At 50.7% G+C, this 21,078-nt stretch overlaps 1 protein-coding gene across 2 annotated transcripts in view; it reads left to right on the top strand.

Moving 5' to 3' along the window:
* Positions 1–18,543, top strand: part of LOC121872179 (retinal homeobox protein Rx1-like) — a 51,035-nt gene extending 32,492 nt beyond the window's left edge. For both annotated transcript variants that reach the window (XM_042374852.1, XM_042374851.1), the window contains exon 4: positions 16,400–18,543. In XM_042374852.1, the coding sequence (XP_042230786.1) occupies positions 16,400–16,756 (357 nt within the window). In that variant the 3' untranslated portion in view covers positions 16,757–18,543. The remainder of the gene's footprint in view (positions 1–16,399) is intronic.
* The last annotated feature ends 2,535 nt before the right edge of the window (positions 18,544–21,078 follow it).

Genomic DNA, 21,078 nt, shown 5'->3' with positions numbered 1-21,078 from the left:
GAGAGAGAGAGAGATAAGGAAGAGAAATGGAATAGTGTGCTGGTCATTACCCCTCCTCTTCATTCTACTCTTTCTCCTCATCTTCCTCCTCCTCCTCTTCCTCCTCTTCCTCCTCCTCTGTCTCCTCCTCCTCCTCATCTTTTTCTTTCCCTTTCTCTTCTCCTCCTCCTGCTTCTCCTTCTTCTCCTCCTCTTCCTCCTCCTTTCTCTCTCACCCTCCTCCTCTTTCTCCCCGTCCTCACCCTCCTCCTTTCCATTCCTCTTCTGTTTTCTGCTCCCCATCCTCTTTCTCCTCTTCCTTCTCCTCCTTCTGCCCCCAGCCCCCCAACACTCCGGGGACGGGACGGAAACAGGTCTAAATGGCTCTATTCCGATACACTGCAATTTGCCGTCGGGAAGGAGCGGGGAAATCGGTGAAAATATTAGGAGAGTGTGGTAGGCAGGGCTCGAGGGTCCCTGCCAGCCCCTTGACGAAAACCACCCTTACTGACCTCTAAGCATAGTGGCTAGAGTCCCCTGGTGAGTCGGGGTGGTACATAGGTCCTTTTAACAACTCAGCCAGATTCACAGAAAGAATCCGAATCACTGAGCGAATACTAAGGTGAAAATTACCTCCTCCCTCTCCTCTTCTACCCCCCCCCCACCTCCTCCTCCTCCTGTACCTCTACCTCCTCCTCCTCCTCCTCTCCCAGTGCTTTTGACTCTGGCTACGGCCAAAAGGGGGAACCCCACCAAATTACGTCCATTAATTACTGCCTATTTATAGATTAATCGTGCCCTATTTATTGCCATTGAGTCGCGGACAATATGATGTAATTATGGGAGGCGTCACGGATACTAGGCGGGGGAGGTTGGGGAGGAGGTGTTAGATGGGGGTAGGGTGGTGGGGAGGAGGTGTTAGATGGGGTTAGGGTGGTGGGGAGGAGGTGTTAGATGGGGGTAGGGTAGGGGGAGGAGGTGTTAGATGTAGGGTGGAGGTGGAGGTGGGAGGGGTGTTAGATGGGGGGTAGGGTGAGGTGGGGAGGAGGTATTGATGGGGGTAGGGTGAGGTGGGGAGGAGGTGTTAGATGGGGGGAGGGTGGTGGGGAGAGGTGCAGATGGGGGTAGAGGTGGTGGGAGGGTGTTAGAGGGGGGGTGTGGGGAGGCTGTTAGATGGGGGTAGGGTGGTGGGGAGGAGGTGTTAAATAGCGGAGGTTGGGGAGGGGATGTTAGATGGTGGAACAGATGGAGGTGGTGGCGGAGGAGGAGGAGGTACAGATGGAAGAGGAGGAGTAGGAAGAACAGGAACAGGAAAAAGAGAAGGAAGATGAAAAGGAGATGGAGGAGAAACAGGAGTAGGGGCTGCAGGAATAAGAAGAGGAGATAATTACTTATTCAAGGATAATAACTCTTTCATAGTCACCTTCACCACCTTTTCAATAACCTCTAAGTTATTCTGAAGTGTTAAGTGATCACCAGTACACCATAAGTATAAGTTGTAAGTGTGCAGTATATGGTGTATGAATCACACACACACACCCACTTTATGTAAAGATGTATTATTGCAGCGAAGTGTTGATGAATGTTGTAAGAAATAACTTTGTTGGTTCAATAAACTTGTGGTCATAACAGGTGTCTTACTGTATAGATAGGAAAGTGAAAGCTGTGGACTACAGTACCGGTGTTGTTATATGAAAAAAAATCCATATAGAACATTATTTCGTTTTATTAGCGATCAAGAGACTCGTGTACAACGCCCTAGCGACAGACGTCAGCACCTCAAAGTGACCATCGACCCTCCGCTTGTTGTCGTTGACGTCACGGGTTGAATCTCATTTTACTAATCGATATAAAATTGGAACGGGGCATTCAGAGTCGGTGAGCCGCGCCTGCACAAGGACTCGTAATGAACTTCTAAATTTGACATAATTATATTTATCAATTCTTTGTGCGAGCGGACGACCAGGTTCTCGAGGACGCTCGACTTGATCGCCATCGGGAGGGAAACTAGCGCCTCGAGGAGTGTGTTTCAGGGCCTCGTCTTTGGGGCAGGGGGAGAGGGCCACGGTGAGCCTTACGCCGGGGGTGGTGTAAGGCTCACACTCCCCCTCGCACTGTAGGTGGTTATGAGCCTTATGAGCCCGCAGCATCGAGTTCCATAATCGGTGATCCTGTCACATCTGTCCCGCATCTCATTTCGGCTGCATTGTTTCGGGGCTGCGACTTGAAGTGGTTAATTGCAAAGGTTTTTTGTGAAAATAAAGAACACATTGAAAAGAGGCGCTAATGGGCGAGTAATGAAAGAGCCGAGGCCGTATCAAAGGGGACGCATTATTCTCTTAAGTGGAGGAGAAGAATGAAGAAATAAGACTTGGGGACTCGTTATGAATGTTTTCTGGGGGGATAAAAGACGAGGAAGAGGCGTTATCACACGGCGGCGACGCGGCTGGGGGAGGAGGGCCATCAAAGTCGTGGCTGTGGTGGCCCGTGTGCTACCTTCAGGTCTTCTTGACACTCGCTCACGCCTTTTGTTGTCCAGCCTCGACCTATTGTCCTCCAGCCTCATGTACTGCCCGAGGGCTTCTTATAGGCTGTCGACCTGTTAGTGTCCTCCTCCTCCTCCTCCCCTCTTCCCTTATGTATCCTCTTCTTCCTTCTCGTACACGCTGCTTCTTCCTCTTCCTGTTGTTTCACACTGTTGCCTGTGCCTTCTTCCTGTTGTTTCACACTGTTGCCTGTGCATTCTTCCTGTTGGTTCACTCTGTTGCTTGCACCTTCTTCCTGTTGGTTCACACTGTTGCTTGCACCTTATTCCTGTTACCTCACACTGTTGCTTGCACCTTCTTTCCGTTGGTTCACACTGTTGCCTGCACCTTCTTCCTGTTGGTTCACACTGTTACCTGCACCTTCCTGTTGGTTCAGTGTTGCCTGCACGACCCTCCTGTTGGTTCACACTGTTGCCTGTAGCCTCTCCCTGTTGGATCATACTGTTGCCTTCACACTCCTGTTGGTTCGTACTGTGGCCAAAATATATTATATTATTGAAAATACCCAAATACCATCTCTGAGGCACGGTGGTAAAGAATTAGGTCATAAGAGTGTGTGTTCTTTCCAAGCGGATACAGGACCAGCCGGCCGTGGCCAGATATATTCCTCTTGACAAGTCCCAGTTTTCTTTAACACTGACCACAACTAATTTAACCAACTGATGTATTAATTCCTGCCGGGGACTATCACTACTGCCGGGGACTATTACTACTGCCGGGGACTTCTACTACTGCCAGGGACTATCACTACTGCCGGGGACTATCACTACTGCCAGGGACTATCACTACTGCCAGGGACTTCTACTACTGCCAGGGACTATCACTACTATAGGGACTATCACTACTGCCAGGGACTACTACTGCCAGGAACTATCACTACTGCAGGGACTATCACTACTGCCAGGGACTTCTACTACTGTAGAACTATCACTACCTTGGGGACTTCTACTGGCTTGAGTTCTACTACTGCCAGGGACTTTACTACTGCCGGGACTAGTAATACTGTCGGGACTTCTACTACTGCCGGAACTGCCGGCGACTATTACAACTGCCGGGTACTTCTACTACTGCCAGGGACTACCACTACTGCCGGGGACTTCCACTACTGCCAGGGACTTCTATTACTGCCAGGGACTATCACTACTGCCGGGGACTTCCACTACTGCCTGGATCTTCATCACTTAGTAATTCATAAACATTACACAAAAATAGAGAATTATTTTTTGAATTCGTTTAATTTCTTGTATATTCAAATTTTTCTGTATTTTATGTCACTTTTGGGGGGGGGGGTACAAAAACCCTGATTTTCAAAAAAAATAGACTTTAAGAAATTTTATTTTTATTTATTTATTTTTTTTTTTTTTAGAATTCGTGATATACATAGTGTAGCGACAGTTGGTGTTATTATATCTATTATAATATAATACAATCGATGAAAATAACTACTATGCGCCAGACGGACCATTTTGGGACAGGCGTCCCATGTTGCACTTACCGCCTTTATTTCTTCTCCTCATTTTCCCTCTTCCTCCCTCTCCCACACACTCTTTCTCCTCCCTACGCCTCTCTCCCTCCTTCCCCCTCCCTCACCCCTTAATATACTCTCCTCTCCCTCTCTCCACACACTCTCTCTCCCCTCCCTCCGCCTCCCTCTCTCCCTCACCCTATCTTATTCTCCTTCCAAATCAGAATTAACAAATCCAGCCAATTAGAGGAAGAATGTTAGTTTCACCATTACCACTATCATCACCATCACTAACACCGCCATTATCACCATCACTAAGACCATCACCACCATCACCACCACATCCATCACCATGACCTCCACCACCACCATCATTACCACCACCATCACCACCACCACCACCATTACCACCATCATTACCACCACCACCATCACCACCATCATCATCATCACCACCACCATTACTAATTATCATTACCACCACCACCATCACCACCACCACCACCACCGCCACCACCACCACCACCACCATCACCACCACCATCGCCACCACCATCACCAGACGTAGAGACGAACGGAGAGCAACAACCGGTCCATCATAAAAGCACTTTTGTATAACATAGGTCGGATATTGTGTTTTAGAGAGATAATGGGAACTCGACAGTCACAATCACTTTCTAATAACTGGTAACTGTATTAGCTGACAGTCAGTGGTCTAATTGTATTGCAGACGACCCCTCCAGCCATCTGTCTCCGTGCTCTCTCTCTCTCGCACTACATCATTCATCCCTAGTGCATAAACACATGAATAAAATCACTCATTTTATCAATAAACTGAAGACTTAAGACGAAGAACATATGGACCACCCCAGGTTAGTTCACCTTTACCTAACGTGACCTAACCTAACCTAACGCTAATGGTAACCTAACCTAACCTAACCTTATCTGAACCCAGGTAGTGTTAGGGCATTTAATCATTAAGTGAAATAAGCTGGGGCTAATCTTCAGGTGATAAACAGAAGAACTGCAGCGTAATAGTGATTGTTTACACGAAGTACATCAGGGAGAGGGGAGGGAGGGGGGGAGCAGCGGCGGCGGCCATTATTAGACGAGGGAAAAAAAAGAGACTTTGAATCACTCCTCAGCGGCCCTTTTGAATTTTGACACCTGGCTTTGTGAGCTCCAAACCCATGAAGTCCTCACTGCCCCCCACCCTGTACCACCTCCCTCTCCTGCCCTAGTTAACCCCCCCCTCCCCCATACCCTCTACCCAACCAGGACCCTAACCATCCCTTGTGTAGAATGAGGTGATCCAGCCCTTGGGACATGAAAGAAAAGGGGCTAGTTCTCTTGACCCGTCAGCCAGGTGGAGAGGCCGGGGGTGAGCTGGGGATTGATTCTTGGTGTGAAGTTCATGCCGCAACGCCTGTACTGAATACCCGCGACCAGATTACCCTGTTACATGGCGGAGGGGCGGACCTGGATGAGCACGGGGGAGGGAAGGAGGGAGGGGAGGTTAGGGAGGACTGGTGGAGGGTGAAGATGAGGAGGAGGTAGGTAGGGGTGGGGGAAAGTGGAGGAGATGGGCGAGGGGAGGCATAGGGGGAAGTTAGGGAGGGATGGTAGAGGGTAGGGGAAGGTGAGGAGGGGGCAGGATTTGGGGGGAAGGGGGCAAGGAGATAAGGGAGGTTAGGGAGGAAGGTAGAGGAAGGAAAGGGAGATAGTAAATTGGGAGGAGGGAGAGGGGAAAGGTTTGGTGGGGGGGAGGTGGAGGAAATATGAGGGCAATGATAGGGGAGGTAGGGGGGGATTGGAGGAGGAGGGGGATGGTAAAAAAAATAAGAGTTGACATCGAGGGAGAGAGAGGAGTGGGGGATATAACTGAGTCTCCCCCTCCCATGGTACAGATATGATTCTCCATGGTTATTATTTCCCATCTGCCCTTAGTTACCTTTTACCCCCCCACCCTCTATACATCCCCTCCATCACCACCTGCCCCCCCCACCCGCCTCCCCTTCCCCTCTTGCTCATTGTCACCAGTCATGCCCTCCCTCTTTCCTTCTTCGTTCCTCCCCCCCTCTTCCTTTCCTTCCCCTATTCCCCCCACCTCCTTCCCTTCCTCCTTCCTCCCTCTCCTCCTCCCCCTGCTCTCCTCTCTTCTTCCCCTTCCCTGTATTCCTTCCTCCCCCTCCCCCCCTCCAAACACGAAGTCTCCTATTGTCGTGTCCATTTTATTTTATCCAGTGGCCAGCACATGTGTCCGCACTCCCCAACGCCTGGTACAGCACTAGTACTGTAGGCCTGGTACAGCACCAGTACTCTGTAGGCCAGGCACAGCACCAGTACTTGTAGGCCAGGTACAGCACCAGTACTCTGGAGGCCTGGTACAGCACCAGTATTCTGAGGCCTGGCACAGCACCAGCACTCTGAGGCCTGGTACAGCACCAGTACTCTGAGGCCTGGTACAGCATCAGTACTCTGAGGCCTGGTACAGCATAAGTACTCTGAGGCCTGGGTGGCAGCATTCAGTGAGCCCTTGAGCCTGGCACAGCACCAGTACCTTGATAAGCCTGGCACAGCACCTGCACTCTGAGGCCTGGCACAGCATCAGCATTCTGAGGCCCGCACAGCATCAGCACTCTGGAGGCCTGGCACAGCATAAGTACTCTGGAGGCCTGGCACAGCACCAGCATTCTGAGGTTCGGCACACCAGCACCTGAGGCCTGGCACAGCACCAGCACTCTGAGGCCTGGTACAGCTCCAGCATTCTGAGGCCTGCAGCACCAAAGAGTTTTGAGGCTCAGTACAGCACCAGTACCTTAGAGGCCTGGTACAGCACTGCACTTGAGGCCTGCACAGCACCAGCACTCTGAGGCCTGGCACAGACCAGTACTCTGAGGCCTGGTACAGCACCAGGCCTGGAGGCCTGGTACAGCATAAGAGCTCTGAGGCTGGTACAGCACCAGGAGCTTGAGGCCTGGTACAGCACAGTACTCTTGAGGCCTGCACAGCACCAGTACTCTGGAGGCCTGGCACAGCACCAGCATTTCTGGAGTGTCTGGCACAGCACCAGCATTCTGGAGGCCTGGCACAGCACCAGTACCTGGAGGCCTGCACAGCACCAGTATTTCTGATGCCTGGTACAGCACCAGTACTCTGAGGCCTGCACAGCACCAGAGAGTTTTGGAGGCCTGGTACAGCACCAGCAGCTTCTCTGAGGCCTGGTACAGCACTAGCACTTGAGGCCTGGTACAGCACTCAGTACTCTGAGGTTTGGCACAGCACCAGCATTTGGAGGCTCTGGTACAGCACTGGTACTCTGAGGCCTGGTACAGCACCAGTATTCTGAGAGGCCTGCATAGCATAAGTACTTCTGAGGTTTGGTACAGCACTAGTGCACTCTGAGGCCTGGCACAGCACCAGCACTCTGGAGGCCCAGTACAGCACCAGCATTCTGGAGGCCTGGCACAGCATGGGCATTTGAGGCCTGCACAGCACCAGTAGCCTGAGGCCTGGTACAGCACCAGCACTCTGAGGCCTGGCACAGCACCAGCATTCTGAGGCCTGCACAGCACCAGCATTCTGAGGCCTGCAGCAGCACCAGTACTTGGAGGCCTGGTACAGCATAAGTACTCTGGAGGCCTGGTACAGCCCAGCATTCTGAGGCCTGCACAGCACCAGTACCTGGAGGCCTGGTACAGCACCAGGCCCCAGCCTGGTACAGCACCAGTACTCTGAGGCCTGGTACAGCTCCAGTATTCTGAGGCCTGGTACAGCACCAGTACTCTAAGAGGCCTGGTACAGCACCAGTGTAGTTTTGGAGGTTTGGTACAGCACTAGCACTCTGAGGCCTGGCAGTACAGCACCAGTACTTGAGGCCTGGTACAGCACCAGTACTCTGAGGCTCCAGCACCAGTACTCTGAGGCCTGGTACAGCACCAGTATTCTGAGGCCTGGTACAGCATAAGTACTCTGAGGCCTGGTACAGCACCAGTACTCTGAGCTGGTACAACATCAGTACAGCACCAGTACTCTGAGGCCTGGTACAGCATAGTACTCTGAGGCCTGGTACAGCACCAGTATTCTGAGGCCTGGTACAGCATGGTACAGACCCAGTATTCTGAGGCCTGGTACAGCTCCAGTATTCTGAGGCCTGGTACAGCACCAGTATTCTGAGGCCTGGTACAGCACCAGTATTCTGAGGCCTGGTACAGCACCAGTATTCTGAGGCCTGGTACAGCACCAGTACTCTGAGGCCAGGTACAGCACCAGTACTCTGAGGCCTGGTACAGCACCGAGGCCTGGTACAGCACCAGTACTCGAAGGCCCGATAGAGCGCCAGCACGAGCAATGTACAGTGCCTGGCTTTCCTTCTTTCCCGCGTTGCCACGTTTGTGAGCCGAGTCAGCTTAACGTTTGCCCGTCCTGTGCCTATTATTATTATAATTATTATTATTATTAGTAGTAGTAGTAGTAGTAGTAGTAGTATTAGTTGTTGTATGTTTCTTCACGAAGCTTTGAACAAGAATTATTAGAGATTAAAGAATTATCTCTGATATGTGTAAAGTGCGTCATCTCTCATAGCAGGATCAGTGCGGTGAAGCCTCGAATAGGAGGTAGTGAAGTCTCGTGGTGGTGGTGAAGCCTTGTGGTCATGGTGACGAAGCCTCGTGGCGGTGAACCCCTATGTAGGAGGGGGTGGTGATGAAGCCTCGTGTAGATGGTGGTGATGAAGCCCCGTGTAAGTGGTGGTGAAGCCTCGTGTAAGTCGTGGTGAAGCCTCGTGTAAGTGGTGGTGGTGAAGCCTCGTGTAGGTGATAGCGGTGAAGCCTCGTGAAGGTGGTGGTGGTGAAGCGTTGTGTAGGTGGTGAAGACTCGAATAGGAGGTGGTGAAGCCTCGTAGGTGGTGATGGTGATGAAACCTCGTAGGTGGTGATGAAGCCTCTGTGTGGGTGGTGGTGGTGAAGCCTCGTGTAGGTGGTGGTGGTGAAGCCTCGTGTAGGTGGTGGTGGTGAAGCCTCGTGTAGGGTGTGATGGTGAAGCCTCGTGTAGGTGGTGGTGGTGAAGCCTCGTGTAGGTGGTGATGGTGGTGAAGCCTCGTGTAGGTGGTGATGGTGGTGAAGCCTCGTGTAGGTGGTGGTGGTGAGCCTCGTGTAGGTGGTGATGGTGGTGAAGCCTCGTGTAGGTGGTGATGGTGGTGGAAGCCTCGTGTAGGTGGTGGTGGTGAAGCCTCGTGTAGGTGGTGGTGGTGAAGCCTCGTGTAGGTGGTGGTGGTGGTGAAGCCTCGTGTAGGTGGTGGTGGTGAAGCCTCGTGTAGGTGGTGATGGTGGTGAAGCCTTGTGTGAGTGGTGAAGCCTCGTAGGTGGTGATGGTGGTGAATCCTCGTGTTGGTGGTGAAGCCTCGAATAGGTAGAGGTGCTAGTGGTAGTAGCTATAGTGGTAATAACCAGTGGTTGTACTGGTGGTAGTGACCAGTGGTGGTGGTCATCATCCCCGGAGATAATCTGTTAAGAGAGGGTCGCAGGGATTAAGTGTTGTGGCGGGCATTAATTAGTGAGTTACCTGCGACTTACCTGCTCAAGGTTCGTCTCTGGCTGGATTTTTCTCATTATTTGGCTTTAAAGTACCGAACATACCGAACCTGTCCACACACACTCCACGCTAATTGTCCATGTTTGTATTGAGGCAACACACACACGTCTCGAATAAAAACTAAACCTTATGTATATATATATATATATATACTGGTTTAACTTTCAACTACACTGACACAACATAACGGAGCAAATGGCTCCTCTGTGGCAGCCACCCCACACTACCACGAATCATTTTTTCTTAGAAATATCTGAGGAAGGAGAGTTGGAGCTAGTAGTTTCGGCTTTTCGCCCAGACTCTAGAATAATTGGCACCTGGAAGTGTCGACGTCTTGACTTACAGCTGTCTTGACGTACACCTGTCTTGACGTACACCTGTCTTGACGTAAACCTGTCTTGACGTACACCTGTCTTGACGTAAACCTGTCTTGACGTACACCCCGTCTTGACGTCTTGACGTACACCCGTCTTGACGTACACCCGTCTTGACGCACCCGTCTTGACGTACCCGTCTTGACGTACACCCGTCTTGACGTACACCCGTCTTGACGTACAGCCGTCTTGACGTACAGCCGTCTTGACGTACACCCGTCTTGACGTACCCCGTCTTGACGTACACCCGTCTTGACGTACACCCGTCTTGACGTACACCCGTCTTGACGTACACCCGTCTTGACGTACACCGTTTTGACGCACACCCGTCTTGACGTACACCCGTCTTGACGTACACCCGTCTTGACGTACACCCGTCTTGACGTACGCTCTGACGTACCCGCACCGTCTTGACGTACACCGTCTTGACGTACCCCGTCTTGACGTACACCCGTCTTGACGTACACCCGTCTTGACGTACACCCGTCTTGACGTACACCCGTCTTGACGTACACCCGTCTTGACGTACACCCGTTTGACGTACCCCGTCTTGACGTACACCCGTCTTGACGTACACCCGTCTTGACGTACAGCCGTCTTGACGTACACCCGTCTTGACGTACACCCGTCTTGACGTACACCCGTCTTGACGTACACCCGTCTTGACGTACAGCCGTCTTGACGTACACCCGTCTTGACGTACAGCCGTCTTGACGTACACCCGTCTTGACGTACACCCGTCTTGACGTACAGCCGTCTTGACGTACACCTGTCTTGACGTACAGCCGTCTTGACGTACAGCCGTCTTGACACATCTGTCTTATAGGTACACATCTCTTGACGTACACATATGTTAACGCAAAACTCCTATGTCTTCCTCCTCCAAACCTCACCCTTCTCTTCTGCCTCCTCCATACCTCCCCCTTCTCTTCTGCCTCCTCCATACCTCCCCTTCTCTTCTGCCTCCTCCATACCTCCCCTTCTCTTCTACCTCCTCCATACCTCCCCCTTCTCTTCTACCTCCTCCATACCTCCCCTTCTCTTCTACCTCCTCCATACCTCCCTTCTCTTCTACCTCCTCCTTACTTCCCCTTCTCATCTACCTCCTCCATACCTCCCTTTCTCTTCTACCTCCTCCACTACCTCCCCCTTCTTCTACCTCCTCCATACCTCCCCTTCTCTTCTACCTCCTCCATACCTCCCCTTTTCTACTACCTCCTCCATACCTTCCCTTCTCATCTACCTCCTCCATACCTCCCCTCTCTCTTCTACCTCCTCCATACCTCACCCTTCTTTTCTACCTCCTCCCTATACCTCCCTTCTCTTCTACCTCCTCCATACCTCCCTTCTCTTCTACCTCTCCATACCTCCCCTTTCTCTTCTACCTCCTCCATACCTCACCCTTCTTTTCTACCTCCTCCATACCTCCCCTTTCTCTTCTACCTCCTCCATACCTCCCTTCTCTTCTACCTCCTCCATACCTCCCTTTCTCTTCTACCTCCTCCATACCTCACCCTTCTTTTCTACCTCCTCCATACCTCCCTTTCTCTTCTACCTCCTCCATACCTCACCCTTCTTTTCTACCTCCTCCTTACCTCCCCTTCTCTTCTACCTCCTCAACCTCCCTTTCTCTTCTACCTCCTCCATACCTCCCCTTCTCTTCACCTCCCCCAAACATTCCTATCCTCTTGCACCCCCCTCACCAAGGCGCTGCCGTGATGGCAGTTTAACGAGTCGCCTCCTTGCGAACTGTGGTGGCGTCTTGCTCGTTTCGTCCTCACGCCCTGTAAAACATGAACGTGAAGACTTGTCACCAGAGCTACCCTGTGCCCCTCCGCTTCAGGCCTGACACGGCCCTCTCTCTCTCTCTCTCTCTTCCACCCGTTATTTACGGCTATTATGATCACCTGAAGATTAGACTTAGGTAGGTTAGTGTTAAGGTGATTGATCTTAAGGTGTACTAAGCCTTGGGGGAGGTTAATTTTCAGGTGATCCATAAAAAAAAGTAATGAATATATTCTTACTCGTGTTTCTTATATTGACGTGGAAAGCTAACCTAACCTAACCTAATCTAACCTAACCTAATCTAACCAAACTTAATAAAAACTTTAATTCCCTATACTGTGTCCGATAACTACATTAAATAGATAAATTTGGTGAGCTTTGATGCGGCGTGGGTGTGGCGTGGGTGTAGCATGGTGTGGTGTGGCGTGGTGTGGCGTTAGTGGCCATATGTGCAGCTGGCGTTGGCGGTGCTGAGCCACATGTGCGCCACTAAGACAACAAGGACCTCTGCTGGCGGCAATTATAAAGTCGTTAGCTCAATTAATGGCGGATTAATGTGTTTCTACAAGTTGTTTTCATCTCTTCTGTGTGACGTCACGGGACATGGGGTGGGGTATGGAGGGGATGGTAGGAGGATGGGTGACAGAGGATGAAGGACAGAAGGATATAGGGAGGAAAGGACGGAAGGAAGGAGGAGGGGCGATAAACGGAAGGGAGAGAGGAGGGAGGGCGTAGACAGAGGGAGAGCGGTTAGGGAGAGAGGCAATAGACGGAAGGAGAAGGGAAGGAGGGGCAGAACAGAGGGAGAAGAGAAGAGAGGGCGATAGACAGAGGGGAGGGGGAAGAGAGGTTTTATGGACGGAGGGGAGAGGTTTTGTGGAGAAGGGGGAGGGCGGTAGACGGAAGGAGAAGAGGGAGGGGGTGATAGACCGGTGATGGATACAAACATAAACAGAGTGACAAAAGGAAGGAGATGGAGACAAGGGATGACAGTTGACAGACGGGAACAGGTCCAGTTACTGTCATCAGTCAGACGCTCCCCACACTTCCCGACTCTCTCCAACACTCCCAGACACTCCCAGACTCTCCCCAACCTCCCAGACTCTCCCCAACACTCCCCAACACTCCCAGACACTCCCAGACTCTCCCCAACACTCCCAGACTCTCCCCAACACTCCCAGACACTCCCAGACTCTTCCCAATACTCCCAGACTCTCCCCCAACACTCCCAGACACTCCTAGACTCTCCCCAACACTCCCAGACACTCCCAGACTCTTCCCAACACTCCCAGACTCTCCCCAACCTCCCAGACACTCCCAAACTCTTCCCAACACTTCCAGACTCTCCCCAACACTCCCAGACACTCCCAACACTCCCAGACACTCCCATCCCAGCCTCCCCAACACTCTCAGGCACTTCAAACACCTCCAGACACTCCCCAACCTCCCAGGTACTCCCCAACACTCCCAGAAACTTCCAACGCTCTCCAACACTCCCAGACACTTCTCGACGCTCCCAGACACTCCCCCGACGCCCCTTGATGCTTCCCAATGATCCCCGACGTTCCTCAAGGCTCCCCGAGGCTCTGACACTCCTCGAGGCTCCCCGACCTCCCAAGTCTTACCGATACTCCCCGAGGCTCCGCTACGTTTCCCGAGAGTTTCCGAAGCTCACCAAGACTCCCCGACGCTCCGTCTTTGTCACTAATTTGGTGCTTCTGGCCTTACTGCCTCTGTTTGTAGTGACCCCCCCACCGCCACCTTACCTTGTTACATGGTGGCTGTTTTGTCTTCTCCCCTCCTCCCTCCCTCCCTCCCTCCTCTACTCCCCTTCACCCCCCACCCTTCCATCCCACCCCTTCCTTCCTCCTTCCTTTCCCCTCCTCCCTCTCCAATGAATATGATGTATTTCTTTGTGTATGAACCTCTGTCCTGCGTGGCAGTGAGAAGTGATACCACCCTCAGTGTCAAGACCTGACTGAATTACTCAGAATAGGCAAACTGTACTACAAGCTTTGCCAATAAATTTGTTACACTAACTAAACTCCATCCCTCTCTTTCCTATTAATTTTCCCCTTCCTTTCGCCCTATCCCCTCCTCCCCTTCGTACCTCTCTTTCCAACTCCGTCTCCCCTTTTCCACCTCCCTCCTCCTTCCCTCCCTCTACCTCTCCCTTCCCCCATCCTCCATCCCTCCCTCCTTCCCTTTCCCTCCTCCCTCTCTCCATCCCTCTCTTTCCCATTCCTTTCGCCCTATCCCCTCCTCCCCTTCGTTCCTCTCTTTCCACCTCCCTCTCCATTTTTCCATCTCCTTCCTCCTCCCTCTCTCCCTCCCTCACTTGTCCTTGTAGAGTTCACCGCCTGACGTAAACTTAAGAATCATCATCAGCTTGTGTGACAAGCGCTTGTAACAACCATTGGGTCGTGATGGCCAGATCTGTTAAAGAGCAGAGGGCCAGTTAGTCAGTGTGGACTAATGACCTGTTCCCCTGAGCTGTGATAAGACTCACTACTAGACACAGTTACTCCTGGGTTATATTAAGTACGAGTTTACATTTCTATCTGAGATTACTGTTAGATGTCTTTGTCTATCTATATTACTTCTGTATCTGTCTGTACTTTATCTATTTTCATTATGTACATATATATATCTATCTAGTATACAGTAGATCTGTCTTTTTTTTACACGATTAGCCCACAGGTCAATGAACCGTATCAAGACCTTGGGGCGAAAATATAATAATGATAATAATAGCAATAAAGGATCACAAATAAATTCAAGAAAAGGTCAATAGTGAGAAATGATATATGTGTGTTGTGTTGTCAGAGTAAGAGAAACAATTGAGACCCTGCTATTGTGTGTAACTGAGGCAGAGAGACAAATCAGCAACCTGGGCAGTAGTACCTCCTAGTTTGATAGCTGCCTCGTAATACTAGTTAACGGAGACAGACAAACTAAGAGAGAGAGAGAGAGAGAGAGAGAGACAGAGATCAAGGACTGGTCAAGGGTTTACCGAAGCAAACTTGTTCTAGTGACCAGCTGCGAGAAAACCTGACGGGGATGAAACTCATTACAGGGTCTCTCTCTCTCTCTCTCTTGTCATTGATTTTAACTTTAACCTTATCAATGATTACTTTCACAACCCAATTTCTAACAACAGCGTCTAATAACTTTGCTGACTTGGTTTAATTGTTGTTTTTTATATCCTGACAGTATTGTTATGACCTGAGTATCGTGTTAAGCCTTCACTCGAGTAAATTATTATTATTATTATTATTGTTATTATTATTATTTTTTTTATTATTTTATTATTATTATGTGTGTTGGCGTACCGTTAAGGAAAAATAATTACACTAATTCCAAGATATCGTGTGGATCATGATAGTGACCTGTGTGTTCGTGTGGATCATGTTAGTGACCTGTTTCTTGTGGATCATGATAGTAACCTGTGTGTTCTTGTGGATCATGATAGTAACCTGTGTGTTCTTGTGGTCATGATAGTGACCTGTGTGTTCTTGTGGATCATGATAGTGACCTGTGTTCTTGTGGATCATGATAGTGAGCTGTGTGTTCTTGTGGATCATGATAGTGAGCTGTGTGTTCTTGTGGATCATGATAGTGAGCTGTGTGTTCTTGTGGATCATTATAGTGGCCTGTGTGTTCTTGTGGATCATGATAGTGACCTGTGTGTTCTTGTGGATCATGATAGTGACCTGTGTGTTCTTGTGGATCATGTTAGTGACCTGTGTGTTCTTGTGGATCATGATAGTGAGCTGTGTGTGTGGATCATGATAGTGACCTGTGTGTTCTTGTGGATCATGATAGTGACCTGTGTGTTCTTGTGGATCATGTTAGTGAGCTGTGTGTTCTTGTGGATCATGATAGTGACCTGTGTGTTCTTGTGGATCATGATAGTGACCTGTGTGTTCTTGTGGATCATGATAGTGAGCTGTGTTCTTGTGGATCATGATAGTGACCTGTGTGTTCTTGTGGATCATGATAGTGACCTGTGTGTTCTTGTGGATCATGATAGTGACCTGTGTGTTCTTGTGGATCATGATAGTGACCTGTGTGTTCTTGTGGATCATGATAGTGACCTGTGTGTTCTTGTGGATCATGATAGTGAGCTGTGTGTTCTTGTGGATCATGATAGTGACCTGTGTGTTCTTGTGGATCATGATAGTGACCTGTGTGTTCTTGTGGATCATGATAGTGACCTGTGTGTTCTTGTGGATCATGATAGTGACCTGTGTGTTCTTGTGGATCATGATAGTGAGCTGTGTGTTCTTGTGGATCATGTTAGTGAGCTGTGTTCTTGTGGATCATGATAGTGACCTGTGTGTTCTTGTGGATCATGATAGTGACCTGTGTGTTCTTGTGGATCATGATAGTGACCTGTGTGTTCTTGTGGATCATGATAGTGACCTGTGTGTTCTTGTGGATCATGATGGTGAGCTGTGTGTTCTTGTGGATCATGTTAGTGAGCTGTGTGTTCTTGTGGATCATGATAGTGACCTGTGTGTTCTTGTGGATCATGATAGTGACCTGTGTGTTCTTGTGGATCATGATAGTGACCTGTGTGTTCTTGTGGATCATGATAGTGACCTGTGTGTTCTTGTGGATCATTATAGTAACTTGAGTGGTTTTATCGTCCTGCAGGTGTGGTTCCAGAACCGTCGTGCCAAATGGAGGAAGAGGGAGAAGGCGCTGGGTCGAGAGAGTCCCTCCTTCATGGGGGTCGACCACCCTCTGGGAGGCATGGGAGAGCTGCCCTCCCCTGGCACCACCTCCACATTCCGTCGCCGCCTCTGCTGCCGACCTCCTCCACCTCCACGCCCTCCACGCCCTGCATCTCCACCCGTTCCTCCACCCATCGCACGCCCCCGCCCTCCACCACAAGACTGCAGGGCCTCCTCCCCCGCCTCTTCACGCCCTCCTACATCACTACATGTTGCCGCCAGGCCTCCCGCTCCTGCCCCGCCACCAGCATTGCTCAGGGCATCCACCTTCCCATGATGGCCTCCAACACCGCCGCCTCCACCAGCCCCGACGCCTCCCCGCCCCACTCCCCGCCCATTACAACTCACGCGCCCACCACCACCACGGCTGCCACCACGCCCACTGGAGCCCCGGCCTCCCCGCCCACCGGCCTGCCACTAGACTGCCGCGGCGCCTCCGTCGACCTTCTACGGCTGAAGGCACGCCAACACCAGGCACTCCTGGAGCGCCTCTCTCCCCCAGTGTCCGGTGTCCACGCCTCTTCCTGAACACCCATGCCACTGCACGCCCTCTAGACCACACCACTGCAGTAGTTAGTCCTGAAGTGTATGTTTCATTACGAGGAAAGTGAAGTGTATTAGTATGTTAGCCCCAGTACACCCACTCTGCGTCCATCACTGAACTAAGTTATTGGTGAGGTGTTGTGCTCGGAGGTTCTCTGTACCAGCAGCAGCCTGTGGTGTAGGACAACACCACCCAGGTCCCGTGAGGCGAGGCGCAGCAATCCCTGGGTCCTGCTGTGAGACGAGGCGTTGTGTACTCCGGGAGACCTGCAATGTATCACAGTGTACATCCAGTACCCGCAAGCTGCGGTGGTGACGAAGAGTTGAATGTTAGGACAGTCCCAGAGTCATGCCGGCGGGATTCTCATTCACTTGGATGGTATGACCTTATCTAGTACCAGAGTTGAACATTAGTGAAGGTTCAGATGTTCAAAAGATCTGTCATGTAGCCGTCAGTGCGAGGGACTACAGGGCGTGAGATGTCCAAGGGAGACAAGGACACACCAGAGACATTCCTCTCCTGACGTAGAGGAACTTCCTCCTGACCCAACTCCGTGTTATGACCTTACTTAGTAGCAAGACCTTAACAACCAGAAGGTCAGAAGGACTCTGTAAACGTGACAAAAGACAAGGTCGTGTGGGTGTGGAGGACAACCCAGGAACAATGCGGTTTCCCTCACAGAAGGGCCTCACAGTGGCTCCCTCAAGCCGTCTCGAGTGTATCTTCCGGACTTCTGGACGATGGCAGCGGGAAGCTCTTTAATTACCTCTTTATCAACCTATCATTTAGTCAGATCAGTGGCAGCCTCACCAGCCTAACCCTGTGTTGTGTTTACAAGCGTTGTATGATACTCTTGTTCCCCTTGAATAAGGATCACTTCCCTCTGCTCTCTTAAATGTTGGTTTGGATCTCTCTCCCCCCAAAGTCGGGATTCTTTATTGACAACTATTCAGCCAATCTGGCCAATTTGTCAATAGATTAACGATTTTGAGCCTTAGAGGAGAGCAGCACGGAGACCAAATTTGTTTTTAGCGTCATGTCATTTTTGTCTTTATTGCCTCACGACCCAGAGCTCAAATTGGCCATTTAAACAACGTTTATTGACACTAGCCAGCAAACCCAGCTAATTTATGAGGCTCACGGGACATTGATGCTAATTAATTAAGGCGGTAAGGTCGTAATTGACGTGGCAGGAGTGGCGGAGAATATTAGGCCCGGTTTATTTGCCCGCTCTCAACAATACACTCACAGCCAGACCAAGTTTCCACCCCTCACCATTTTCTGGGGGATGTGTGTGTGTGTATGTATGTATGTATGTATGTATGTATGTACGTGGATCAGAGAGTCTGTATGTCTATTTCTCCGTGTCTGTTATACACATAATAATCAAGTATTATTATGATTTAGAACGAAAAAAAGACAATGAACATCCGTGATTATGTAAGAACGTTAATGGGTGAACAGGACCTCCTCCCCCCCTCCACCACCACCACCAGTTGACGCTCCAAAATGAAACTTCTTTAACTTTTCTGGTTAAAGTGAAATGAGTAATAGTGGCTCTGGGGGAGGTAGCCTGTTCAAGTTGGCGGTAAGCGGCCAATTGACCGACCCTCCGTCAACACCCGCAATGTTTGGCTTCCTGCTGGACCCGTCCCCTCCTTCCGGCCCTCCTGCTGCCTCCTGTGCTGCTGCTGTCTCCTACTCCTGCTGCTACCTACCCACTCCTGCTTGACTCCTCCTCCTCCTCCTCTTCCCCCTGCTTTCTACTGCAGGAGGACCTTACCGTTGACCTGCTATTCCGCCTCCTGCACACACTTACGCCCACTCACACATACACTCACATCCACCACCGCTACCACCAATCACCACCACCAATCACCACCACCCATCACCACCACCTATCACCACCAGTCATCACCACCACCACCCATTACCCACCACCACCCATCACCCACCACCCATCACCCACCATCACACTCCCACCACCACCGTCACCACCTCACCACTCACCATCACCCTCACCACCACCACCCCTCACCATCACCACCCTCACCCACCATCACCACCCTCACCCACCCTCACTGCCACCACCACCACCCCCATCACCCCCCACCCCACCATCACCACCACCATCACCACCACCACCACCCCCCACCATCACCACAACACCACCACCACCACCTCACCCTCACCATCACCACAACACTCACCACCACCACCCCTCATCACTACCACCCTCACCATCACTCACCACCATCACCACCACCTCACCATCACCACAACACTCACCACCACCACCCTCATCACTACCACCTCATCACCATCACCACCACCTCACCACCATCACCACCACCTCACCACCATCACCACCACCCTCACCACCACCTCACCACCACTCCCTACCACACCTCATCACTACCACCTCACCACCATCACCACCTCACCACCACCACCTCCTCACCACACCATCACACACCACCACCCTCACCACAACCACCTTCACCCACTCAATTCTCACCTCACCATCACCACCACCCTCACCACCCTCACCACCACCCTCACCACAACCACCATCACCACCACCCTCACCATCACACTCACTGCCACTGTTTAAACCTTTGAGAACAATGATTTAACCCTTTGAGGATGATGGGGTTACCCTTTAATGCCGATCGTACAACCTTTGAGGAGGAGGAGGAGGATTTAACCCTTTGATGACGATGTTTTAACCCTTCAAGTACGCTTGTTTAACCCTTTCGTCTTCAGTGTTCAAAATCGTATAGCATTATCTACCGCAGACTGTACGCAGGAGAGCCACAGAGAGAAGTTGACGCCATTAAGGTCGTCGCTGGTAGGAGAGAAAGAGTACCAGGCGATGTTGATTGCTCGCACTGGCGTTGTTTTTCCATCAAAGCAGAGAACGCCATGTGTGTGTAGGGGGGGGGGACGACTAATGAGTTGCCACACAATTTAATTTATCTCTTTTACACTAATTATGTCTGTTAATAGTAGTGTGTTGTGGTAACTGTGGTGGGTTGTGGTGACTGGTGGGTTGTGGTAACTGTGGTGGGTTGTGGTGACTGGTGGGTTGTGGTGACTGGTGGGTTGTGGTAACTGTGGTGGGTTGTGGTGACTGGTGGGTTGTGGTGACTGATGGGTTGTGGTGACTGGTGGTTTGTGGTGACTGGTAGGTTGTGGTGGATCTTGATGAGACAATTGTAAATATTTATTTTTATTACGCAAAACTTGAAGGTTCAAATCAGTGGTTCAATAGTTACGATATTTTGGAGGGTAATCTGTGTGCGTGTGTATGAGAAGAAAACGTTGCTAAAATACCGGGATTTTTACACATACACTACAAACGTCTTCTTACACACACACACACACACACACACACACACACACACACACACGTATACGTACGTTTCAAAAGCCGTATCGTGTCAACACTGAACTCCTGATGTAAACCCTCAAGGTGTACCTCCCTAGTCCACATAGTTCTCGCCTGATCACATCTTTCCTGAACCTTTTTCTTTGACCCTCCTCTTCCTCCTCTCCTTCCTTATCCTGTCCTCTAACCCTTCCCTCCTCTCTCCACTCCTCCTCCTCCCTTCCCTTCTCCCTTTCTCCCTTCTCCCTTCTCCTCCTCCCTTCTCCCTCTCTCTTCTCCCTCTCCCTCCCTCACTCTTCCCGTTGAAAAAGAGCGCAACAGGAAGCGGGCGAATGTTCGTTTGGGGTAGTTTCCCGAAAGCGATTCACGATAGGAACGCCAAGCGATTTTGGCTGCTCATACTGGCGTTGGTTTTCCAGGGGGAGTGGTTCTTAGTGTTGTGCTGTGAGAGGTGTCTTACCTGCTCTCCGGTCGATGTTAATTAACCTCACCTGTGTCAAGGTCTTGGTGCAACAACCTAGTGCTTATCATCTGTACTATGTAAACTGGTGATCAGCTGTAACTTGTAAACAACTGATCAACTATACCTTGTAAACAAACAACCAGCTGTACCATGTAAACAAACAAGTAGCTGTACCAAGTAACAAACAGATGTACCGTGTAA

Source organism: Homarus americanus, unplaced genomic scaffold, assembly GCF_018991925.1.
Source record: "Homarus americanus isolate GMGI-L3 unplaced genomic scaffold, GMGI_Hamer_2.0 scaffold8995, whole genome shotgun sequence".
Taxonomy (NCBI): Eukaryota; Metazoa; Arthropoda; class Malacostraca; order Decapoda; family Nephropidae; genus Homarus; species Homarus americanus.
This window is presented reverse-complemented; position numbering and strand designations above follow the sequence as displayed.